A 25490-nucleotide genomic window follows, 5' to 3' on the forward strand; every position below is an offset into this window, starting at 1 on the left:
CACTGCCCTCATGAACAAGCAACTATTTTTTTTTATTGAACAAACGAATGCTTCTGTAATAGGACATCAACCCCTCGTGTGCTTTACTAACCTGTTTGTTTCGTTCACATCTGCCTCATATTTAAATTACAGAACGGGAAGAACATTTCAATGAGACAGCTCCATACACTCACCACTTCAAACGAAGAGTTAGCTTCTTTCGTCCATCGCTCATGATAGATTAATAATATAATTTAATCGTAATATCTTTAGGACTAATGATCTGCCAGACAAAAGATGGTTAAATGGACCAGTGACATGCCTGGCACGGTACAGATCAAACCTTGGATGGCTGTCGAAGGTCCTTCAAGGCACCGGCCAGACACACGCATCAATGTTTCAGAGGGCTGATGGGATTTCACGCATGTCACTGGCGGCAGCTCCGGCAAGACTTTTTATGAAACTTTGTGACACATAGTTTGTACGTATGTTGTATTTTATTCATAAAACTTAATAAACCCATTGGTTGCAGTTTCTACAAACATAATTGCGCAGAGAACCCCGCGAAACACGCTTACCCATCACGCTTTCTGCGGAAAGAGGGACATAAGGATTTCGGTCCCAAACACGAACACGTTAGAAAAGTTGACATGATCCCACCCAGTTTACCCCCAAAACACAAAGGAGTCTGAACATCAAAAACATAACACATTCAATCGCAGGGAGGTTAGGCTGCCTCGGTTTGCCTTGCCGCAGGATACACACCTCCGTTACGTCAAAGCCCCAAGGCCACCGTGTTAATGCTGACCACCGGTGACTGTACGAAGTGATGACACAAAGGGCCGTGCTTCCCAGAACTGTGCACAGAGGTCATCACAGGACAGAACGCAGAACTACCTGCCTGAAATACCCAGGACCCTCTTACATCATTCCGCACCCCTGGCAGCGAGACGCCGGGGGTTACATAAGATAAGGAAAAACAGAAGTACCCAAAGGGTGCTTTGCACCTCCCGCTGCCCCGGCACATGTATACACACGCCTCCCAAATGTGAGTAGCTGTGCAATGCGAACATCAAACATACAGAAATGTAAACATTTGGTCAACAACCCTCTTACAGGAACCAGAGGAACGTTCCTGCTTATCGGACGGCAGCGTTTAGCCAGCGTATCCGCGGCTCCCGACTCGATCTTCCCTGCATATCGGTTCTGCCGCCTTGTCGTTTAACCCCATCAAGGAATTCTGGGTTAAAAAAGCTTTTACAATTGGCATTGATATTATTTGAGTCTTGTGTTTTAAACAATTAGTTTATTTCCTAATATTTTAACGGTTTGTGGCTGTTGCGTGAATCCTGGTACCGGTGAAGGGTCAGAGGCCACGGCCTTCATGTCTGGGATATAAAAATTACCCTGAAAGATTGTATTTTTGACTCTGGCATCTGCTGTGATGCAATAGACCCTTCATTCCGGTTCATTTCAAGCGCCCGTGCTTCTCCACGGCTTTTAAAGTCTAGCCCGTTATGCGTTCATCATATCTAGCGTTCAGGTGGCTTCCTATAGTTTGCAGCACATATATTTTGGGCCGATCTGGGAAACGCTGACTGTTGTTTGTCCTGCCGGCAGATGTCGAGCTCTTCCCCCTGCGAGCCTCACGTCGGGGGCACCAGCCTGTAGTCAGATCACTTGGACTAAATAGCGAGGTTAGTGTACACATAAAACAAGAACACGTTGTACTGCCTCCCTGCTGTACAAAAAAATAATCCATTTCCCAATAACCACATGGAGGTTGCAACATGATCCCGGCGGCATCTCATTCCCAATGCAAAGGAGACCACGCTGGGAGTAGAAAGCAACAACACAGCTCTCACGCAGCCGCGGGGATACAGAACGCTACCCGGGGTTCCCTTATCAGCCCTTTGAAGATGACCATGTCGGTAAACAAAGCAGATACAATCAAGATTTGCTGTCCACGTGATATTTCTGTACCGCATGGCCGGCCACAGACTATCCCGAGCAGGGAGAATTAGAAATAGAATTCTAAACTTTTTCACATGTGGAATAGTAGCTTACTTCGATCTCCTCGCGCACGACGCACTTGTGCTGCAACACACGTAGTTGGTCTCAGTAAAGACATCCAGGGTCATAATCAGGATCACTGCTGAGATTGTCGGTGGAAACCGAGCAGGTCCCTCGCCAGCTCTCAGTGTCTGTCCAGTTGGTGGCTTGTGAGTCCTCCTCAGAAGACTCACTTGTTGCAGGTTTAGCAAAGTCCTGGCATCTGGTCTGTGCATTGATGACCGCCGGAGGTAATCTTGTTAACTGAACCACTGGTTGGTATTTCCATGACATTGGATGCCTTACCAGTGGCCCAGTAACATCCAAACGCCTAACATCGTTGGTTCTTGGGGTCCTCCTGTCCAAATACCTTTCATCGTGTGGGGTTTTCTTGACCTGAACCATACTTGTGGCAGTTCCATGGTCTGTTTGGGTGGTTTTGGAGACATATGCAACTCTGGGTGGGATAAAAACGTTGCTTTCTGGCTGTAACCCATGCGCTCCTTCACATACCTGCGTTCCACGTACCGCTGCCAGCACAGGATGCCTTTCCAGGAGGGCGCCAGTTTCCTGCGACTGAAACGGGTTTGGCGGAGAATGACTTGTAAAGTGATCTACATCCAAGTCTACACTGCAGTCCAGGCCAAAAATATCAAACACCGGACGGCTTCTGTGCAAAGAATGATCATCTCTGCCCCCAGAATCATAAACGGGGAGATCTGTATCTAGCCTCCTTTCAGCTGTAACCGTCTTCTCTGAACAGCGACTTTCTTCCGTAGTTTTCTTAGAGGCTTCACTGCGTCTCCACGTCTGGGAACCTTTTCGGCAGGACTGATGCTGCGCGGAGCTCTGCCCGATCTCGCGCTGCGCTTGTAGAACCCGCTGGCTCTTCTCTGTTTCTGCAGAACCACTCTCGTTTGACAGAACATTTTTCATTAATGCCGAATCCTCAGAAGAAATCGTGTTGGGGATGTTTGAAGCATCTAAACACAAATAAAAACAAATGCCAATTCTTTCCCTGTTGCCAAAGCTTTTGCTAATTGATTTTCTAATTAGAAATGCGATTGCAGAAAAGGATTTAATTGTATGATGGAGCCTGGAGGACAGCAGTTAGGTGCCTTTGATGTAGAGTTAAGGAGGTCTGAAGTTCTAATCCTTCTTTTACCTTCAAGAGATAACCAGTAACTTACATGGATCATCCTGCTGCTGTGAACAGTTTTCCTGGAGAGGTTGGGGTGCTGGACCCATCGAACCATTGTCTGTCTCTACACCAGATGTCTCTTTGTGTGCCGTTTTAGCCACACTTTCCGAGACCTGAAATACAATACACAGGACAAATCCAAACTCAACAAACCCATCGTCACAATGTTCTAAAACACTGTAACAAAAGTATTCTGCACAACCCAAAACTACCGAACACTTCCTAATAGATTTGAATAGTATGCTGACACTTTTTAAAATTCAGATAATGATTTTTCTGGCCACAGCGCCGGGGTTGACCGGTTTTGTCTTTAATGTCAACATGTCTTAAATTGAAGCTAATCAACCAGAAACTGTTTTATCAACCGCTTGACCGTCGTCCGATAATCCAGAGCCCCCGGGTGTGTGAGCTTTGTGTAGGCTGTAAACCGATACGGTCGGTCTTGGAGTTCAATACATGCACCAAATGGGGTGAATAGTTTGGATCAGGTGGGCCTTGAAGTTGACATCTGTTAGATCCCATCACACCCCAAACTACAACACTAGTTACCTGGTGGGCGAGGACGGCCTGCAGACGCTGAAGAAGCTCCTCTAGGAGTTTCTCCAGAGCGGTCATAAAGTTTTCCCCGTATTCATTTTGTAGCTCGTTCTGAAAAAGCACACAAAGCACAACATGAGGAATCGGAGGACGGCATTCACTTTTATGCAAAGTTTAACACGGTGGGGTTTTGGATCCTAATGTTACAGCAGAAAGTTTTGACCTTTAAAAGAAACAGCGGAGAAGAGACCATATCTCGGGGGTAAGAGCTCACCTCCATATAGTTCTTACGGAATTTCTCATCCCGCATCATGCAAAGGACTAATCTGCGGAAGTGCGTGTTACACTGATGCACTTTCAAGAGATCTCGACGCGTCTGGAATGACAGATAACATACAAACTACTTGTACTATATAAATAAAAATAAACATTCTAAACATCACACATTTATGACAAAACAATAGTGCCACCTACAGGCAGACTCCAGGACTGCATTAACTAAATCTATGATTAAAATATTTTATTATTTTATATAGCGGCATCATATTCCAAAGCGCTGTACAACGGATATGGTGAAACACGTGTACGGGTTTCTGGTGAGCTGAAAGCTCAACCGGCCCTAGAGCAGCTCATTACTGTTTAGTGTTCCCATGGATGTTAATTATTAATGAAAAATAAACACACAAAACCAGCATTCAGAAAGGGTTGGGAGGGTCTGCTTAAGGGTCTCTCTCAACGTGGGAATTATAATTATGCTTGAAGGGACTGTAAAGCCAACTATCACTCCCCTGGTACATGCATAGCCTTATCATTGATATGCTCAGATGACGTGGAGAGGCTTAGTCATAGACTTCCATGCAAATAATAATAAAGGGGACAGTAGGAACAGTGTCAGGAGCCATGGCTCTATAGCACTTTAGACTTGTAAAGCTCCGAGCAGTGGCGGAACTACCGGGGTCGCGACTGCGACCGGGCCCCGGTGGCAGGGGGGCCCAAGCCAAGGGGCCGCCCGAAATCGGGCCCCGGCGGCAAGGGGCCCCAAGGTCTATGAGTTATAGACGGCCGTAGAGGCCGCATAGGCCCAGTCAGGACCGGACTGACTGGGCCTATGCGGCCTCTACGGCCGTCTATAACTCAGGGCAAAAGGGGCACTTGCCCCTTAACCCTGCAGCAGCTGCTACCGGGCCCGCCACTCTAGGGGGCCCGGGCAACCCCCACGATTAATTCCGCGGGGGGCCGCTACTTACTGGCAGACGAGGATGCCGGGGGACGCAGGAATCCAACAGTCACGTGACGTACGTGACGTACGTCACATGACCCTGCTGCGCATCTGCTTCCCCCTATGCACTGAACAAGTTGGTCTGCGAGCGCCGAGCGGCACATACTTTTTACATCTTCGGTTGTTCAGGTAAGGGGAGGCTGCATGAAGGAGTATTTGAGATTGAGTGAGAGAATTAATGAATATCTGTGAAGGAGTGAGTGAATGAATGTTTGTGAATGAGTATATGTAAATGAGTATCTGAATGAGGGAATTAATGAGTATCAATGTATGAATATCTGAATGATTGAATGGATTATCTGTGAATTAGTGAGTAAATATTTGTGAATTAATATATATATGTGTGTGTGTGTGTGTGTGTGTGTGTGAGAGATAGCATGGATGTGTAAGGGGGGGGCAAAGATACCACAGTCAGGCTGTTTTGGTGGAAAGATGCCACAGGAGGGCTGTTTTGGGGCCAAAAATGCCACAGGAGGGCTGTTATGGTGGCAAAGATGCCACAGGCGGGCTGTTATGGGGCCAAAGATCCCACAGGCGGGCTGTTATGGGGCCAAAGATGCCACAGGAGGGCTGTTATGGTGGCAAAGATGCCACAGGTGGGCTGTTATGGGGCCAAAGATGCCACAGGCGGGCTGTTATGGGGCCAAAGATGCCACAGGCGGGCTGTTTTGGTGGCAAAGATGCCACAGGCGGGCTGTTTTGGTGGCAAAGATGCCACAGGCGGGCTGTTTTGGGGCCAAAGATGCCACAGGAGTGCTGTTTTGGGGCCAAAGATGCCACAGGAGGGCTGTTTTGGGGCCAAAGATGCCACAGGAGGGCTGTTATGGTGGCAAAGATGCCACAGGCGGGCTGTTATGGGGCCAAAGATGCCACAGGCGGGCTGTTATGGTGGCAAAGATGCCAGAGGAGGGCTGTTATGGTGGCAAAGATGCCACAGGAGGGCTGTTATGGTGGCAAAGATGCCACAGGCGGGCTGTTATGGGGCCAAAGATGCCACAGGAGGGCTGTTATGGTGGCAAAGATGCCACAGGAGGGCTGTTATGGGGCCAAAGATGCCACAGGCGGGCTGTTATGGGGCCAAAGATGCCACAGGCGGGGTGTTTTGGTGGCAAAGATGCCACAGGCGGGCTGTTTTGGTGGCAAAAATGCCACAGTCAGGCTGTTTTGGTGGAAAGATTATTTATGTATTCAAAGAAAAAGGGGCGCATGTACAAAAAGGGCCCTATGTACATGCGCCCCTTTTTCTTTGATTTTTTTACAGAAATGATTCAATATGTAAATTGAATTTGTTGAAAAAAAAATTGTTGGGTAAAAATCATGTTTTTTTGGGGGGGTGGGGGGCCCTTAACAGATTCTCGCACCCGGGCCCTGAGGGGTCTAGTTACGCCCCTGGCTCCGAGCCTAACATGCAAAAGGATAATTGGATTGTATTCCAGGATGCCATGACGGTTTCCTTACTGCTCTTGGATCGTCAGGATACACAACAGGGAAATGACGGTTTAGAGCTTTGAGGACATCCAACAAGGAGCAGTTCTTCTCAACCATGTCAAGCACCATCTGTGGAAGGAAAGATACGGGTGGTTTATTTCAGGTCCAGGTGTTGGTTATACTGGATACATTTAGGTGCTGATCTCACCTTTCCTTTTACACCTAAGCTCAGCTTGGCATGATGTCTGTAACACAGCAGATCGGGCACCTGCTCATGGAGTAATTCCAAGAACTCCAACACTCTCCCAAAGTGCTGAGTGTCCCTCTTCTTCATCACCTGCTGAACAGCCTCGGCCACGACTTTAAGTGATGATGCATTGTCCAGACACGAGGCATTTGGACCTAAGAGATCACAGAACACATTATAAATTGTGCATTTGTGCAGAACATACATAATATAATGTATACGCATATTAGCATCCTGCTCCCTGTACACTACACTATGCTACTAGCCCACCCCTCTCTCTATGCTACCAGCCCACCCTTCTCTATGCTACCATCACACTTGGTATCCCCTTCAATATTCTGCCATCACACCTGGTATCCCAGTCTACATGCTGCCATCACACTTGGTATCCCAGTCTACATGCTGCCATCACACTTGGTATCCTCTTCTATGTGCTGCCATCACACTTGGTATCCCAGTCTACGTTCTGCCATCACACATGGAATCCCCTTCAATATTCTGCCATCACACATGGTATCCCCTTCAATATTCTGCCATCACACATGGTATCCCAGTCTACGTGCTGCCATCACACATGGTATCCAAGTCTACGTGCTGCCATCACACTTGGTATCCCAGTCTATGTGCTGCCATCACACTTGGTATCCCAGTCTATGTGCTGCCATCACACTTGGTATCCCCTTCTATGTGCTGCCACCCCGTGCACGATTCAGTAAGCTGTAATCCCACGCAGTTGACCACACAGTATGCTCTTACCCCACCTTTGTAGTTACCCCCCCCCCTGCAGTATGGTGCATTCTTTATCTGCAAGCATTAACAAATAACTCCTATAGCTGTGACTGGAACTCGCCCACTCAAACACTTTATAAATCACCTGAATGATGAGTTCGAGGGTCCATCTCACCAACTCCAAAAAACAAGTCTAGACTCAGTTCCAGAAACTGACCAATCAATACAGGGCAAGGCGCTCTGTAGCCAATCAGCTGGCGGAGTTACTATCCATTGGAGACATTAGTGTGAACATATCACCGTTTGAAACGCACGAGACAAACCTCTGTTTCGTTAATGTCTCCATCGCGGCAGCCATTTCATTGGATACAAAAAGGGTGGTGCACGCGCACGCATGCACTAATACAATTCGTGGACGCGCGCTCAGGTGTGTTTTTCTGTTTTTGTTCCGGTTAGTTTTCCTGCGCAGGTGATAAGACCAGATTTCAGGTGAGTAATGAAGTTTTAATAACTAAAGAGAAGTTAGGTGCGAGTTACGGCGATATACACAGCACTGACCATTCCCAGCATGTATAGACTCTATGGTATTTCTATACACTGTAGTCCCCATAGTGCTAAAGGTACAGATCATTTGCCTACCTGGGTCATAGCTATGCATATCATCTCCCTTTTCCATTACTCCATATACATTTCCACTTCTATACGTCCCAAGTGTCCCTCTTTACGAGGAGCAGTCCATCCATTGGACTCCAATCCCTCTGTGGCTTTTTCCTCCTGCGATGTCCCCTCTAGAAGTAACAGCAGTAATAAGTTTATAAACACGGTGCAAACAAAACATTTCTTATTATTTCTTTCCTGTACGCCTATGTTATAGAACATGTTGTTACCGACACCCTTTAAACCGCCAGCGGTGGGAATAGCAATATATCTTATAAATATTTATAAACATACAGTAAATATATACCGGTGTGTATATATAATTAGTAACGGTTGAGCCGGGTGATACGTGGTGTGGCTCAGAATTCTAGAATAGTAGCTGGGAGAAAGCTCCTGGGTGTTGGGTCCATGTGTTCAAGGAGAGGTTTTTTTTTCTTGATTTAATATATATTTTTTTCAATCGTAGCTTGGGAAATGATAGATTCTGCACCGTATCAAAGCGATGGGGAAAGTCGAGCACCACGGAAGCACAGATCCCACCCAAGAAGTGACCAGAGCGGTAACCACGACTACAACCCTAAAGTGCAGAGCGGACACAGGCCTGATCGCGATTACGGCCACAACGAAAGAGCCAACGGCAGGAACCAGCCGGAGCGGAGTCGACATCGGGAGAGAGATCAATACAATGATGAAAGAGGGCAAGTGAGTCATAAGGAGGGGAGCAGAACCAGGTACCAGGACAGGGATCGGTACTCTGCAGACAGGGATCCGGACCGGACCCAGAACCAGAGGAGCCGTGATCCGTACGACAAACGGGAGCAGCACTCCAGAGACAGAGAACAAAGTAAGAATCGTGAGGACAGGACGCCAGCGCGTTACGAGGAACGGGGCAGATCTCACATGGAAAGGGAGCAATACCCGAGCCGAGAGGAGAGAAGTCGTGAAAACCACCAGGAGAGAGACTGGCCTCAAAGACATTACAGCAACGACCGTCCACATGATCACGAGACGCATATCAGCGACCAGGAGCCTTACTATAAAGCGGAGAGGTAAGGGACCTATGCCACGTATCCACGTATGTCATATATATATAATATATAAATATATATATAATATAAATATATATATAATATACATATATATATACACCAGACGTCTGACCCGTGCCAAGGACCAACTCCTGATAAACTGGAAATTAGCAAGCGCTTTTATCGTGCTGATTTAATCTACTGTTCTAGAACTCGTGGCAGTAATCTAGATGCCGACAAATGAAGAGACCGTTCTGAGATATGCAGCGATTGGTATATTTGTACCGCTTTGTATGTCTCCTTTCTATATATTTACGGGTATGCGTATATGGGCAGAAAAAAGGTAACATTATCCTCAGATCTGTAGGGCAGATAAAAACTAATAACGGAGCAGATGCGCCGGTACGACGGATGCACCTTCTATGGGGGCAGCCATGCGCGGTCCGCTGGTCGTACGTTATACAAGATGGCGTCTTTATCTGTCTACCTCTACTGTTTACAGATCGTTTGCTCCTAACGGCTCCCAGATGAACGATGTTGAATATTATGAAAGCAGTTCATACGGCGGAATCCTGGATTGTCACAAGTGCAGATACCTTTGCACGGGCCGAGGTAAGGAATGGTCGGAATCTCTTTGTACGGCAGAGACAGATTCTGCGTTACTAGTAACAAGCGGTCTTTGTGGACAGGTAATAAATCCCCCGTGTCGCAGGCAGTCGCCTCGCTTCTAGACCTTCTGCTTAGAATAAACACGCTCATTGTTCAGATACGGGCCGCAAAATGACGGGGCGCCTGTCCTCCAAAAGCGGACTTTCTGGTTCTTCAAGGTGAGCTTTCGAAACGCTAGTTTTATTTCACAATAGCTGTATCTGTCCACAAAGACCGCATTTGGCAGAATGCCGGGGGTATTGATGGTGAAAAAATTGGCTTTGGGTAAAATAAAATCTAATATAAAAAAAAAAGTAGCCACTTCCCATTAGAAAAAACCATAGGGGGTTTACTCACTAAACAATTAGCTTAAACATTTCAGTGGCTGGTGGGATTTGTAAAGGGTTTTTGAACCCCAGCATGGCGAGGACCCTTCTTACCCCAGTGAGCTTTACCCTGCCCATTTACCGCCAGGTAAATCATGTTTATCGCCCACTTCCTATGACTCCTATTTCGTTTTATGGCCCAATGTTTATGACATGGACTTTGTCCTCGTAAGCGGCACGTAAACCACTTTATCTTTAGAGCGTTGTATCTGGTGTCTCGATCGATTTCTTTTTCATAGGTAGTAGTACTATCTAGCTCTGGCTGCAGAATAAAGATGCAGTGCACCATTAGTACATTCTATTAATATTTAATATTTATATCACCAAGGAATAGGAATCCGATTCCCCCGACTCCTTGTTTCTTTGTAAGCAGTAGATAGTGTTCACCTCACCTATGTTGTGTTGTACACTCACCTTAGAGGGATCACTGTGTTCCATGATGCCCCCTTTACCATGGCTAGCTTTGTTACGAAGGCATGTCCTTGACATCAGTCCTAGGGGAAGCCGTAAAGAAGGGCCAAGACCCAACGTGCGCATCTCACTTCTACATCTCACAATAATGGCTCCATCCGCTTTTGATCTTCACAGCTTGCTGTCAGATGGTGGAAGTTCTGCTCAACATGTTGATCCTGATATGCAGTTCTGTGTCCTTCAACTCTACAGGGGGCTTCACTGGGATCACTAACCTGGGTGGGATTTACTATTACCAGTTTGGCGGGGCTTACAGCGGCTTTAGCGGAGAAGATGGAGAGAAGGCCCAGACTCTAGATAAGCAGTTCTACCAGTTGAAGCTCCCCACCGTCAGAGCCTCCATGGCTTTTGGCGGCGCTCTCATGGCTTTCTGTTGCCTACTGGTTTTACTGGGAGTGCTTCGTGTCCCCTGGCGATTTCCAGTCTGGCTGCTTGTGGAATGCGTTCTAGATATCCTTATAGCTTTGGGCTACATACCGGCTCTGTATTTTTACTTTACTCACTTGCACGAAGCCTACAATTCCCAAGTGTGCAAAGACCGGGAGAGTCTGTATAGCAGTAAAGGGTACCAGGGATTTACCTGCGGTCTGCACGGGGCAGATATCGCAGCCGGCTTGTTTGCATGCATGGCAATCATCGCCTTCATCGCCAGCGCCGTACTCGCCATCAAGGGGTTTCTCAGAGTCCGCCAGCTGAAAAAGAAGCCAAAGAGCACATTTGATTTGTAGGGGTTTACATATACATATTATATATATATATATATAAAGTCATTAATACAGGGCCCTATGCTATACCTCTAAAGCAGCACACAGTATAAGGCACCTGCAGGTCATGTGTATATATAAGGGGACCGCAGTTTGTATCTATGTGTAAGAATCGGTGGGAATGGGTGTTTTTAAATATCCTGTTTTGTAAAGATTTGTTTATTAATAAAAAGTGGTTACATGAGTTTTGTGGATTTCTTGTAGTTTTTTTAAATTGTATATTTTTCAGTAAATTATACTGTGTTTGTTTGAATGAAGTATAGACATATGATAAGCATGTGTTTGTCTTGTTCACCCAACGGCTTACAGTCTCCCTTTTGGGGTGGAAGCCACAAGCGCCTTCCGTCTACCTACTTAACTTTTGGCTGTTTAGGAAGCAGCACCCAAGTAATAGTTACCTACTCCAGAGACGGAAATCCTCCGGCTCGGCCATCAATAACTGTTGGGGTCTGCTGGAGGAACGAGGAAGGGGCAGCGTTGGGTAGCAGCCATTGTCACCAGGCTTAGGTTGTTCAGCCATTACTGACTTGCAGCCTTTGAATCCGATGAGCGCCAACGTGCTAATGCTGCTCAGCATTTCTATCCTGCATGAGCGAGGAGAGGTCCTTGTTGCATTGGAGCCATTTCGGTGGGCAAGTTGCGTTTCATGCCGGTACCTAGCAATGCGGGGAAATCTTGCTGCGAGTTGTGGAAAGTGGGTGCTCAGCTCTCTCTATCTGTGTCTTGCCCCAGGTATACTGCTGATGTTGGAGGTGATTCTCAACGCGCTCGTTCTCATTTGCGTGGTCTCGTCCTATTTCGTCCTTGCTGGGTTCAGTGCTGGAATGGCAGGTGGTGGTTTTGGAGGAGGCTATTACCCGTTTGAGGGGCAGGAGCTGCAGCAGGTACGAGAGCTGGACCAACGATTCACGGTGATGCGTGCTCCCCTCTTGTATGGAGGCTTGACGGTGTCGGTGATTATGGGGGCACTTACTCTGGCGGTCTTGGCCGCAGGATCAAAGCATCTCATGAGCCTGTCTAAAACATGGCTTTGGGCCGAGGTGGCTTTCTGCACATTGGCCTCTTTGGGCTACGGAGCTGCCGTTGGGGTATTCCTCCACTTCGCCCTTCAGATTAACGCCACGGATTTGTGCAAGATGCGGGAGAGACTGTATGCCAGAAATGGCCTGACGTGGATGAACTGTGACCTCGCCGGGACTGACGGAGGAGCCGCGACCTTTGGCATTTTGCTGATAATACTCTATGCGGCGAGCGTGGTTCTAGCATTTCGAGCCTACCGACAAAAGCTGGCTTTCCAAAGATAATGCATCCACAGCTGCTTGTTCGAGCCTGGATAGCGCTTCTGTAAATATATTTTTACTGTGAAACAGTACTTATACATAAAAAAAAAAAAGGAAATTTGTTCATAATTTGAAAATGTTAAGCCTAGAACAATATAGTTAATGCAAATGTCACGGTATGAATTCCACAAAAAGTTCTACTGCCGCAAAACTATCCAACTTAAACACAAAGAAATACACTTTTTTGTAAATAAACTGTACTAATAGCAGCAAGAGAGTTTCTGGGGCATACTGGTCAGTTCTGAGATAGCGAGGACCTTAAATCCAGTTAACTTTAGCAACTAAAACGGTTAAACAAGTGCCTCGGTGTTCTAGAACACTGGTTTCCATAGTGCCTCTCGGTAAAAATGATTAGGGACCAGTGTTCTGGAACAATACATTACCATGTATGTTAATTAGTTTTCTCCATTAACTGATTTCTCTTAATGGATGGAATTATTGGCTATTGAATAAGCAGAAAACTGTTGCTTAGTCGCTGACAGCTACATACCAGAATGACACAGAAGAGTAGAGCTCACAGTATTTTTTATTAACAAAAGTTTGATTTTGTAAATCTGCTTATATGTATGATAACATTTCAATATAATGTTTAATAAATTAACAAAACAAAAAAAGCAATATCACAGTTGGAATCGTAATGAATTGCAAATTTCCAAATCGGGCATCTATCTCACATTAAATTATCGAGTGTAAGAATGAAAAGGGTATTCCTAAACCGGTTCTCAGTCAAATACGGATTCTTGAACTGCCAGAGTCCAAGTTATGATAGAAGCAGCTCTGTGATCCTACCATCAGAAGAAATGTCAATCCCGTGCAAGTATTGAAGCCAGAAAGCTTGCGGCATTGCAAGAGTAATCTGAAATGTAACCCTTCGGTGACCCCGCAAAATAGTGCATTTCTATACAGTATATGAACTGAAGTCATAATGGTCATGGCAGGGGTCAAAGATCATTTCAAACCATTTCAAAGTTTCAGGTTTGTACAAATTATAATATAATAAAAAAAAACCTTATTCCAGAGGTATCAGATATCTTAATTTTAAAAGGTTGTGAATTGGAGGACACATGCACCAACGACGTGTGTAATAATTTATATATATATTATATATATATATATATATATATATATATATAAATTAAAGCAGCAACACACATGAATAGGCTCAGAAACTGCAGGAGGACACTATCAAAGGTCACCCACTGAGAATACATTTTTTATAACATGACAATAAGTAAAACGCAATTAAAAGTGCTTTAAAATATTATATGTGAGCTGCCTTATTGTACAACATTGATCAGGACTGGCTCGGTTCTCTTAGAGAAAAGAAACAAGACAAACATGACTGGGATTGTCACATTCAACATTAAAACGCTAAAATGGGCATCAGGATTCGCAGAAATACCCCCACCCCCTAGATTTCATGGATTGTGATCCAAAACATGCTGGCAGCAAATGGAATGAGCTGCAGGTGTTTGGAGTCGTACTTCGAAACATTTGTGGAATGGAAACAAAAAAGGATATTCACATTTGTTCAGCACATTTAAACCTCTTCAAGAATATTTGGCTTTATAAGAAGGGTGATGAAGAGGTACGAAGTTGCCTGATAAACCTCAGCAGGTAAGAAAGGGAAGAAAATAAAAAGTTCCTTTTCTTGGATTTCGGGAGAAAGGTCCTTGGCAAGCTACATCTGGCAAGGCCCGCTGCTAAAAATGTGCAATTTGAAATGCAGCTTAATGATCCTTACAGTTTTTCCCATTCCAAATAACAGTCCTGACTAAAGGTTACAACGCTGTATCGAACTCTTCGTGTCCGGCGGTTCTGTCCTGTAATACCTGCTCTGCATCACACAACTGTTCGTTGACCTCGTGCTGCAAGTGAGGTGGGACCACCAGCTGGTCATCAGGATCCACCTGAGAAGGTGCGCAAAAGTAACCCGTTTTTCTTTTAGGAGCCACTGAGGCCACTTCAATTAGGTTAAGAATTTCTTCCAGTGGCACGACAGAGCCATTCGAATGTTTCTTCATAAACACGCCTGGTCCAGAGCAAGCAGTTGTTGCATTGTCCTTTTCTTGGCTTGAAGCTGCTGGTTGGTTGTAGTTTTGGCTGTTTTCTTGGAGTACCTGAACAGAGATCCCTCCGTCATCCTCCAAAGCGTGAAAAGTGCTGATGGCAGGGACTTCAGGTGTGTGCTGTCTACTGCAATGGATGTCCACCTCTACTTCCACTCTGCTGCCATTGGTGATAATACCTTCACCCTGCAGGTCATCATCACTGTCCAGACCATTGTCAGACTGGTTGCTGGAGAAAGTGGCACAAGATGGCTGACGCTGGAATGTGCTGGCTGAGGGAATAGGATGAAGGCTACATCTCCGGTCAGTCCTCGGGATGACCCCGAAGTCTAACCCAGCCATGGCATGTTCATCAGAAGCGGTTGAGCCAACCTCACTACTGACCTCCGATACGGACATCTCGCTGCTGAACTCCGATGCTATGCCGCTGCTCGAGGACGGTGTGGCAGAATCAGGAGATTCTTTCGTTGCGGCCACCGAGCTTGCCCCAGCTGCGTTTGGTAAGCTTAGCGTGTGCATTTCACAGGTGCAAGCATCCTCTCCGATGTTCAAACAAACAACCAGAGCTGCGATGTTGTCCTGGCAGCCATAGCTTTGGGCCAAAGTGCATAGTTTCTTGGCAGCTGCCAGCGGGTCAGCAAGATGGCGGATGGCTTTTACAGCTTCTGCAGGCAGCACATACTCCCACAAAGCTTTATTGCCCAGGATCAAGAGTTCGTCCTGGATAGTAAGTGGTACTGTAACGATATGAGGCTTGGGCAGCACCCAAGGGTGTAGATAGGTGCAGCCTAACATACGGGTGCAGCAGGTAACACCATTCACTTTATTGTCCTGCAAGAACATAAAAATCATCAGTATTTTCATTTAATGCTCTATTTAGTGTAATAATCATCAATTGCACATGTTTAAAAATTAATCCCATTACTCGGAAATAAGATGGGTAGGTATCAAGTTGGCATAAGGGCATTGTCCGCTGTGTTCATTTAGCTCCCGTCTGCTGTAAGCGCTTTATTAAATGGCCAAGATATTCTCTAAAGTGCAAGCTGGCAGTAGAATCGCAATTTCCACCCATAGGTTTCATTATGCATTGTGACATCAGTTGGGCAAAACGTGAATTAATTTCCAACTTTAGTGAATAAACCCCTAAAACACAGCCTCTGAGATAGATGAAACGCGGAGTTCACATTACACCAGACAAGTGAAGCTGGAATATTGTTAGTCTGCAGTTAATCCATTAAAAGACACATCGAAAGCCAGTTAAGTCTGCTTAAGTCCTAACAATGTTACATTTTATGAGGTTTGCCAGTATAACATTTTGGGCTTATTAGAGAACGTTTAGAGAAAGTGTCCGCATTTAACTCTTCGGTTAAAGAAAATCTAATAAGCAAGATTTACAACGTAGGTATGTTCTCACCAGCAGAGATACAGGAACGCTCTATAGAGGAAGGAGCTAAAAGCCACTAACCTCGGTGATAATCGCCTTTTGTTCCTTAATCCTCAGCATATCCTCCAGGCAATGTTCCAAGCTAAATACTTTGGAGAGGGAGAGAGCCTGTCCGTTCCTACACAGGACGGCCTTACAGGTTCCTACGTTGGCCACCGTTAGGGAGAAGCTGCCATTGTTATCCGGTACACCGTGTCCAATGTAACATAGGAGGGCTGAGGAGCCCAGCTTCTGACCGGCCATTCCCATCATTCTATAGAAGAAGAAGTTAAAATGAAATTATCACATTAAAATATGGGACAACCGTGCAATCAAGATCGCAGTACAAAAGAGGGTAAATTGGTCACAAAATATTTCACCCCTCTCACAGTCCCCTTTGAATAAATTCCAGTGAGATGAGATCAGGACAGGAGTGAACATGGAGGCATCTGTCGCAGCAGCTGACCTGTGTGACACGAGGAACGTATGACACATGAAGGTTCTGTCACAGCTCGACTGTTGCATCTCCTCCAGAAGAACATCTCCCATGGTGCATTGTAGTAACCGTGGCACTTCTTCATTCCGATCTCCATCAAACATGCCGTACAACGCCTCCAGACCCTCAGCAAAGTCCGCCACTGCGAGGGAGGACACGCACAGCCTGCGGAAGACACAGAGACGGACGTAGCCGCAGCGAGAATTTGGCGGATGCCTCTCAGACACGGTGCTTTACGTGCTTATGATACCCACTTGTTTCTCTGGCCAGACATCTCTGCCAATCCATGAGCCCACGGCAAGGTTGGCGCAGCCATATCAGCATTCGGGAAAGGCTTGTTGTCAATTTTAAGTATGGGTACATGGCTGCAGAGAAGCAACGCAATGTTAGTTTGGGAATCAATGCAATTTACACATGTGATTTTAGGATTAACATGGTATAGTTATGGCTGAGGAACATAAGTTGATGGTGTGGCAAGATGCATGGGAACAGTAAATATAGCTTTAAATACATGGGGGACATCATTAAAGCAGTGGAAGGTGGTGAACTGTATGGCTCAATTACCTGAAGATGTCAAGAAGCTGGTGATTAAGGACCAGCTCGCTGTTGCCTTTCAGATCCAAGTCATGCAGGGCAGGAGGGAGAGTTTCAGGGATTGGGATTTCCATCAGGTTGTTACAGCTCAAGTCAACCAGCTGCGGGAACAAAGAACAGCGACATTTCGAGTCAGTGATAACAGGGTCTACGGATATACCACAGCATGCAAAGGTTGAGAGACAGGAGGGAAAACAAGAAATAAGGGATCAGGGCAATAAGAGGAAGGAAAGAGGTGATTATGTGGGTTAAGGGAGAGGCGAGACCTGGATATGTGGCAGGTTAAAGATTTCTGGGAAAACGCTGATACAGTTGGAGTGAGCCAAGAGCGTGTGGAGACGCTTGAGGTGGGACACAGTGCTGGGGATGGACTTCAGACGATTTCCACTAAGGTCCAGCTCTTCTAACATCTCCAGTTTGTGGAGTTTGCTGCGAGGAAAGGGGACACTTTGTAGCGCGCTGCTTGCGGATTGACAAGGTTATCGTACACTAGCGTTGTATGTAACTAACATGAAATCCTCTCACCTCGCCGGGAAGGTGTCCAGCTGGTTGTATGCCATATGCAGGACCCTGAGGTTTGAGTGCGTGGTCAGCAGAGGAACGTACTGGTCTGTTAATCTGTTGTTGGTCAAATAAAGCACTTGCAGCCTACTTACAACGTCCTCTCCATTACTCAATGAAGGAAGGGATTCCAGAACATTTCCAGAAGCATTGAGGAACCTGAGACTGAAAAACAATACTTGCGATTGGTCTAATAACCCAAACGTAAATTAAACATATGTATGATACGTGTGCGGCAATTTCACTTTTTGAGTTTTATTGAACCAATACAAGGCAATAGATTTTCCTTATTCTACTAAATTATCAATCCAACAGTTCTAGAGGAGTAAAACACTATAGCTCTGATGGTCAGACTTCTACGTTCCCCAAATTTAAACTTCCGAACCGGTGATTCTGTCTCTCTGTTTCCACAAAAACTTTGAGCACCAATCCGATCCACATTTGTTAATAAAACCACAATGTTTCCTGATATATCCAAAAGGACCACTCTTTCTTGCATGCTTACTTTAAAGCCATTAAGAAGAGTGATTCGGGGAGGTGACTTAGCAAGTTGTGCTGCACGTCCAGTGTGTCCAAGGGGATATTCTCCACCAGGCTGGGGAGACTCTTCAGCTGGTTATGTCCAAGAAGCAGCTTTCGGAGGCTCTGACTGCTCATCACCCTTGAGGGAAAAGATAGGCATCCAGAAAAGAGTGCAAAAGTAAGTGCACCGAAATCTAAAACTCGTTGCTTTTGTACATGCGTATTTACCAACCTCGACGGTAGTTCTGGGAGAAGATTCCAGCTGAGATCTAGAACCTCCAGCTTCTTAGCCTCACAAAGCCATTCTGGAACGGCTGTCAAGCAATTCCTGCATTGGTAACATTCTATTAATGGTGCCATTGGGGCTGCGTCAACATGCAATAAAACACTGCAACTCTACGGCACCCTTTACTTACCTGGATAAATCCAACAAAGTGAGCAGAGCAGGGGCCAAAAACACACTTACTGCAGTCAGACCTGAAACATGCAAATATGTAACAGATAAGAATATCATACAAAGCACTGATGTTGCGCAGGTTGAGAGTAAGCTACGTGAACTCACAGTTGGAACTGGCGTAAATGGTTCTCAGAGAGAACCCACAGAGTGTTAGCACCCTCAGCTGGTTGCGTTCACAGCGTATCTGTTCCAGGCTTCCCAAGCAGCTGAGGTCCAGTTCTGTTAGAGCATTGTCTCGTACGTCAAAGTACGTGATGTGGTTTATTGCCTCCAAGCTGTTGCCGACGACTTGATTGAGAAGGTTCATTCTACACCAGAATAAGACGACACGGTTTAGATGGGCCTTGGCTCAAGTTTTTGGTCGCCATATTTCCAACGGGATGAGGGCTACAACAATTGGACATGGTCCAAAGTGCCGGAGATATTGAGGAAAGGATACTGGCAACTCCAGGATGGTTACAACAGAGATATGAGGGTTGACAAGTAGGTTAACGTTTTCAACAACGTGCAAGGCGGCATAGAAAAGGTAAACATTAAAGAGAAAGGCGATTAGGAGTAAGTAGGATTATTGGATAGATTTTATTTGCTAGAGTGGCAGCTTGCCAGAGAGCTGGAGTGTTACTTTATTATGCATTATAATATATAAAAAAATGGCTGCACAAATCCCCCTGCTAAGCACTTAATATCTCACCTGAGGTCTATGTGTTTCACGTGAGGCATGTTCTTTAGCGAGTGAAGACTCAGAGTCTCCACAGAGTTGCCTGCCATGCACAGCTTCTCCACGCAGACGAGCTTCTCATACACCGTTGGGATGTCACTGAAATCATTGAACGAGAGTCCCAGCGACGAAAGCTGCTGCAAGCACCCAAGGTCTTCTGGCAACGACTTCAAGGAGTTCCCTTCCAGATTCAAGTTCTGTAAACTGTTGGAAGGGAAAGTGAAGTGTCAATTCATTTAGATTACAACTTTTTGGCATACGCTACAAATCCAGTCCCTAATAACTCACTTGACCAGGTGACAGATTTCTGCTGGCACCTCCGTCAAGCCGTTGCAGGACATGTTGAGCTCGGTCAGGGCCGTAATGTCACAGATCTCGATTGGGAATTCTCCTAGTCTGTTTTGGGACAGGTTAAGAACCCTCAGCTGAGAGAACCTGTAAAACAATAGCACAATGACTGGCAAATCCTCTGTGATCATCGGTGTCAACACCAAATACATAGTCATATCCTACAGACGATAAACCCCAGTTAGGATTAGAAAAACGGTCATACAGTTGTGTACTTTAGAATATTTTGTTGGTTTGGGCGTGGGGGTGTCTCCTGCATTAAACAGACCTCTGTCCCCTCTCCCTCCGTGCCCATTGCAGATATCACACAGGTCAAAGATTAAAACCATGCTGGGCTCGGACCTGCATAGACCGCTCACTCCCCCGGGGCTCTTCGCTTGCATGAAGTTGTGACGTAGGTTTAGTGAAGTGAGATCCTGGGAGTAGAACAGGTGCTCTGGAACCTCTTCCAAGCTTTGACATGATAGATCCACTGTGCTGAGTCTCTGAGACATGACCTGTTTTAATATAAAACAGAAACTGCTGAGCTACCATAAACAATCAGGAAACACCGAATGCCATAAATAGCTCCAGAGTCCACATTCATTCAAACAGCACAAATATAACACGCTTGTGAGATGCCCCGCCGATCTTTTCTTACTTTAGTTGCTTGCCGATGCCATCGCAGGTACTCTGACGGGGAATCAAAACTGACGTGGTACGTGGGAGCTTGCGCTTCGGCGGAGGAGAACGCCAAGCAGTACGGCCTCCGCTTAACCTCCTCCACCTGGTCGGGAGGCAGAAGGTCAGCAGCAGAAGAGGATAAGCCGGCTGGCAGAGTAACACACGACAGCAAACTTTAACGTTACTCACTTTGCCACCGACAAGTGGCAGAATGTGCATTTTCCCAGTCTGACATTCCTTCACAGACGACACGATTAAGGAAGTTCCGCAGAGGACCACCAGTCTCTCGGCCCACTTGTGCAGCTGGGTTTTGCCTTTGCGTACGTTAAATACTCCAGATAACAGAATCCGGTCCAGTTGCTCCAAAGACGTTGGTTTTTCTAGAAGAAACGCAAAGTGAACGAGCGGCACCAGCCCCTGCAGCATGCATCAGACATAACGTACAAAGGGAATTAAGAGTGCACAACGCTGTAACCCCATATCTACGGATATGTATATTATTATTTATCTCACGTACTTGGCTTTTTGCAGTATAATAAAGGGGAGGCACAGTAAGTGCAGTCATATAATATGGTCATAATCAGAAAATATTATTGGGTAACAATGGATATACATAAAAGGAAAGGATGTCCCTGTTCCGAAAAGCTTACGCTCTACAGACAAAGTAAAGGGAATGCAGATTCTCCAAGAAAAATCTAGCAGCTTGGAATTGCTAAAGCAAACCATATTCTCAACGGTACATTAGCAGGACTCGTAACAAGCTGTTGGGAGTAAAAGTCACGTGGCTGGCTAATTATGACACCCGTAAGGCAGATATGGCTCTTTAAAAAATGTTTGCCGGAGGTGGGGGGTTATAGCACTGTAGGCGGTACGCTACAGCTCGTAAACGGGAACACACGGAAAGGTAGCAGGTGTAAAAACACACATGACCTTTACATGAAGTAATCTTTCCTGTTCCAGCCGTTTGCCAGACTCAGCACTTTTGTCCCCTGCCCCCGAGACAATAAAATGCACAAGTTCCTCACCGATGGAATAAGGTCATTTGCTTTGCACGTTTGGATGTTCGAAGCTCTCAGAATATATTCTTAGAACGCGTTCCGAGTGATGGCGTTCCAATAACCCCTTACATGCTAATATTCCAGGATTCAAAAATCATTAAAACCACAACTGAGGACAAGTAAAAGTACACAGAGACGTTTGCTTGGCGGTGTCCCTTTAAGGCGGCTACGTACGCGCATTCGGTGATAAGCGGGCGATTTCTGAACATCAGCTGGTCAGAGAGAAGCCGTAAAACTTCTTACCGCTGTAGAATCTGATCATGCAGCTGAGGTCCGAGTGGGCTGCCTCGTCCTGGATCCGCACGGCGTCGTGAAATCCCAAGTCAGCCAGGTACGTGTAGATCATGCGAAGCGGTCTCTCCTGCGGATCCAGCTTTCTGCAACAATAAAGGGAACGGCAGAAAAAGCATAAATCACCTGAAATACTAGCCGCTTAAGTCTTTTTTTAAATAATAAAGAATAAAGAGTGAATGTGCATACGGTATAAACATCACACACGGCGCGTGTCCTCACCTGATCAGGTCTCCGTTGAGCTGCACGTATAGACAATCTCTGCCTTCGCTGGCACAGATCTCCGAGGCGGAAGTGTCCACGGTGCAGAGAACCACGTCGGGGCAGCCTTGGTCCGCGCCGTACAGATAGACGCAGCCCCTGCCGGGGTCCTCTCTCAGCCACTCTCTCTCTCGGGATCCAAGGCAGCTCCGCTGGCTCAGGCAGTTTTTGCTCCCGCTGCGCTTCATGTTCTTCTACGGGAAGGAAGGAGGGCTGTTATATAGGTCTGCAAGCGGGACCCCCAATAATACCCTCAGAACGCAAAGGGTTAACCATGAAAAGGTCGCAAACCTATTTCTTAGAATCCGCAGCCCAGAATACCAGCAGCTCCCAGTACGGATCGCAGCTGTCTCTATATATCATAAGAGAACACATCGCGATAGTGTGAAAAGTGGTCCTATCACCATAGCAACTGCTGAATGCTCCTGATTGGATCGTTCCTTGAATTACTACGATAGGACCACTTTTCAAAATCCGCACCGTATAACCATCTGGTCTCACTCACGGATTTCACGCGGATCCCACCTCTCCGGTCGCTCGCGGCGCTGTCCATACCGGTTTATTATGTTGAAGCGCCCCGTCTGCTGCACTAGCCTTTTTCTATAATGTCACCTCGCATTTCCCATCTCCCGTTATCCGTCTCCAGGGCTCTCCTCTCACATCTGCCTTGCGCTTCTCTTCAGCCGACTGTCAGCCTTTGCGCACCGGTCCCGCAGCCTAACATTATTCTCTAAGGCCATTCCTAACGACACCCCAGGAGACACAGAGCCCTGCTGTCTCACCTTCTGAACCTCGTCTCTCCAGACGGTTTTGCCCTCTCCTCGCGTTGAAGTGTCAGCATTTTTTGGATATTCAGCAGTAGTCACTAGCACGGCTCCTGGAGGCGATTCCCTCTTTGCACAGATGCCCCCAGCAGCAGCTAGGATTTTAGGAACCCTATGCAAACCATTTGGGGGGGGGGATCTTTAACGGGCTACGGGGTTAATAACGCCCTAATGAACACAATATGCATGCCCTTATAAATGTGACACCAGTATATTAATAATACGTGTCGGTACCCCTCTGTAGCGCCTGATGGGGACACATACATCAGTGGGAACCCCAAATGCATTATATGATACCAACAGCCATCACTGCCACATCCTCTGTCACTCTGGTCACAGTCACGTGATGATCTCTCCATATCCCCCCGCCACAGCATTCTGCACACTTGTTAATAAATGCGTGCTGCCCCTATCCGAATTCCCCCAAAGCGCGACCCCACTCCCATCACACCTAATCCTATGCCGAGCGCCACCCACCTACAGGAGTGCACCAGCTACTCACTTTCAGCACCCGGATCCCTGCTGTCCTCGTATGTGTGCCAGGGAGCTGAGGCGGGGCAGGGCCTCCAACCCCAAAGGGTCCCGGTGTCTGTCCGTCCATTTCCACAGCTACCGGACCGACTGACAGCGACAGCCGTTCATCCAATACCATAAGAGACCGCCCACATACAGGTGACAGCGAGAATGTCCCGACCAATCACAACTAAGAGATGGGAGAACAGCGACAATCCCGTAGCAGGTGGCACCGCCCACTTTGCGTACTATAAATTCTACAAGCGAGGAGCACCAAAGCCGCCATCTTCGAGACTGGCAAGAGGAGATTACCTAACACGCGTCTACCCGTAGTACTACGCATTATTGTGCGCCGGAAGACGCATGTGACTTAGGTTATAGGTAAATCATAGGTCATATAGAAGGTGCAAGTAAGCAGTTAAAAGTATTTACCACAAATTTACATTATCAAGTCTAAAACTTGCTTATTTTATTAAAAAAAAGGCTTCATGATAACTAGCATTAGAAAATGTTTGGGGTGATGGTTAAAATAGGCTGGTTTAATAAAAGCATACCTCATTGCACAAAGAATATAAGATCAATTTACCCGACTCTTGCATGTTTACACTGTTGCATCAGACCAGATGTAAAATAATCAAAAATGTAACCTGGACTGTGATTTAGAATAATAGTAGGCTAAATTGTTTATTTACGGCATTTAAAATACAGCATTTTAAGACTCAAGGTTAAGTTTGTAAAACCCAAGTCCCGAAATGTTCTGCAGTAGCAGAACATCTAGGATTCCCCGTTAACCGAATACATGCTTAGTTAACCTGCACCTACAATAAGCCACCACTACCCCACAAGCATATCTAATACTGGTTTTAATATACACAAATACACACACACACGATTTTCTATAGACTACTTCTTACTCAAAGCAAGAAGCGTACACAGATCTGAACACATAACTGAGGGATGGATACTAACGGAATATGTTCTTGCTTTTAAAACCAGCAAATGTTCATGAAATGCACACTTGCAGCCTAGGTGGCCAACCTTCTCGAATGAGAGCGCACTCCAAGCAAGAAGAGATGGTTGGATTTTTTTTCAATTCTTTATTTGTCACTTGTCATAATTTGTTTCAACCAAAAGACGATAATACACAGCAGTCTAAGTACCCCATGAAAATGTTTACACCCTTAATGCTCCCCAAAGACTTTTATTTTTATTTATTTTTTACAAGTTTGCTTTTACATCTCAAAATTAAGTCTTCAGTAATAGCAGTTCGTTAGCCACCCCACTCACAGATGGAATTTGAATGTTCTTTTGAATGCGGCCACCAGGTGGATGTTAGGGAACATGTAACTTACCGGAACAGCAAAGGGGGGAAAATGAGTTTATAGGAACAGTGTGGGGCATAAGCTTGCCCCAAACAGAAAATAAAAAAACATGGCCAAAGAAAGCGTCTGCGCAGACAAAGACAAAATACCCGTGAAGCCAAGGTTTGCGTCAGGAGGGGAGTCTTGCACAGCAGCCCTTGGCTCCTTCCGGCAAATGTCTGCTCAGAGAGTGGCAGGGCCTGTGCCTGGGGAAGCTAGACCTTGGTCCTGCCAGCACCTTCAGCTCTGGCTCTTTGTTCAGAATATAAAAAGCAAGCTTTCATCGGTCTTCTACAAGACAGCGGCAAACTGTACGCCTCCAGGAAGCTGCACCAAATCCAGCCCGGGTCCTTGGCTAGCAAGGGTCACCATCACCTTCCCCAATAACCCCAGACTCAGTACTTTGTCTCGCCAACTACAAATTGACAGTGGGACACGAAATGTTTTGTCACCATCACTACCAGGAACACTATATCTAATGAGTTAAATAATAGTGTTATGAGCAGCCTTAACCAATATGAAAAGATTTAGAAGACACATACTGTTACTTACTGAGGCCTCTAGATCTGTGCTGTTTAACAAGCT

At 46.1% G+C, this 25490-nt stretch overlaps 3 protein-coding genes across 4 annotated transcripts; 1 reads left to right on the forward strand and 2 right to left on the reverse strand.

The window, feature by feature from the left end:
- Positions 1-1451: 1451 nt before the first annotated feature.
- Positions 1452-8128, reverse strand: LOC128468033 (uncharacterized). Its single transcript, XM_053449804.1, has 7 exons — positions 8092-8128; positions 6685-6878; positions 6507-6605; positions 4044-4145; positions 3782-3880; positions 3222-3345; positions 1452-3014 (listed from the first exon to the last, which is right to left on the reverse strand). Exons 1-7 carry the CDS (start codon positions 8126-8128, stop codon positions 2098-2100), a joined length of 1572 nt encoding a protein of 523 aa, XP_053305779.1. The 3' UTR covers positions 1452-2097.
- On the forward strand, positions 7867-12798 carry MARVELD3 (MARVEL domain containing 3). 2 transcript variants are annotated; one of them, XM_053448759.1, is made up of 4 exons: positions 7867-7941; positions 8576-9158; positions 9640-9749; positions 12139-12798. In XM_053448759.1, the coding sequence occupies exons 2-4, from the start codon at positions 8584-8586 to the stop codon at positions 12708-12710; spliced, it is 1257 nt and encodes a 418-aa protein (XP_053304734.1). In that variant the 5' UTR covers positions 7867-7941; positions 8576-8583; the 3' UTR covers positions 12711-12798. The 2 variants fall into 2 exon arrangements, with proteins under 2 accessions (XP_053304734.1, XP_053304733.1); XM_053448758.1 differs by lacking the exon at positions 12139-12798 and adding an exon at positions 10760-11590.
- A 1694-nt stretch (positions 12799-14492) lies between these two features.
- On the reverse strand, positions 14493-23620 carry PHLPP2 (PH domain and leucine rich repeat protein phosphatase 2). The gene is made up of 19 exons (XM_053449372.1): positions 23534-23620; positions 22169-22401; positions 21899-22032; positions 20787-20977; positions 20575-20700; positions 20277-20431; positions 19875-20021; positions 19560-19790; positions 18974-19176; positions 18828-18888; positions 18644-18739; positions 18395-18550; positions 17854-18054; positions 17595-17757; positions 17299-17429; positions 16989-17099; positions 16705-16899; positions 16281-16512; positions 14493-15646 (listed from the first exon to the last, which is right to left on the reverse strand). The coding sequence occupies exons 2-19, from the start codon at positions 22393-22395 to the stop codon at positions 14528-14530; spliced, it is 3879 nt and encodes a 1292-aa protein (XP_053305347.1). The 5' UTR covers positions 22396-22401; positions 23534-23620; the 3' UTR covers positions 14493-14527.
- Positions 23621-25490: the final 1870 nt, after the last annotated feature.

Source organism: Spea bombifrons, chromosome 10 (assembly GCF_027358695.1).
Source record: "Spea bombifrons isolate aSpeBom1 chromosome 10, aSpeBom1.2.pri, whole genome shotgun sequence".
Taxonomy (NCBI): Eukaryota; Metazoa; Chordata; class Amphibia; order Anura; family Pelobatidae; genus Spea; species Spea bombifrons.

Coding starts and splice junctions, on each gene's coding strand:
- LOC128468033 (XM_053449804.1), bottom strand. CDS start 8,128: ATGGAAAAGGGAGATGATATGCATAGCTATGACCCAG. Junction 4,146..6,506: donor ATCCTGACGATCCAAGAGCA/GTAAGGAAACCG, acceptor CTGTCATTCCAG/ACGCGTCGAGATCTCTTGAA. Junction 3,015..3,221: donor ACAGCAGCAGGATGATCCAT/GTAAGTTACTGG, acceptor ATTTGTGTTTAG/ATGCTTCAAACATCCCCAAC.
- MARVELD3 (XM_053448758.1), top strand. CDS start 8,584: ATGATAGATTCTGCACCGTATCAAAGCGATGGGGAAAGTCGAGCACCA. Junction 9,159..9,639: donor CCTTACTATAAAGCGGAGAG/GTAAGGGACCTA, acceptor TACTGTTTACAG/ATCGTTTGCTCCTAACGGCT. Junction 9,750..10,759: donor ATACCTTTGCACGGGCCGAG/GTAAGGAATGGT, acceptor TGATCTTCACAG/CTTGCTGTCAGATGGTGGAA.
- PHLPP2 (XM_053449372.1), bottom strand. CDS start 22,395: ATGAAGCGCAGCGGGAGCAAAAACTGCCTGAGCCAGCGGAGCTGCCTT. Junction 19,177..19,559: donor GTGAAACACATAGACCTCAG/GTGAGATATTAA, acceptor ATTCTGGTGTAG/AATGAACCTTCTCAATCAAG. Junction 18,551..18,643: donor CTCCCAGAACTACCGTCGAG/GTTGGTAAATAC, acceptor TTTTCCCTCAAG/GGTGATGAGCAGTCAGAGCC.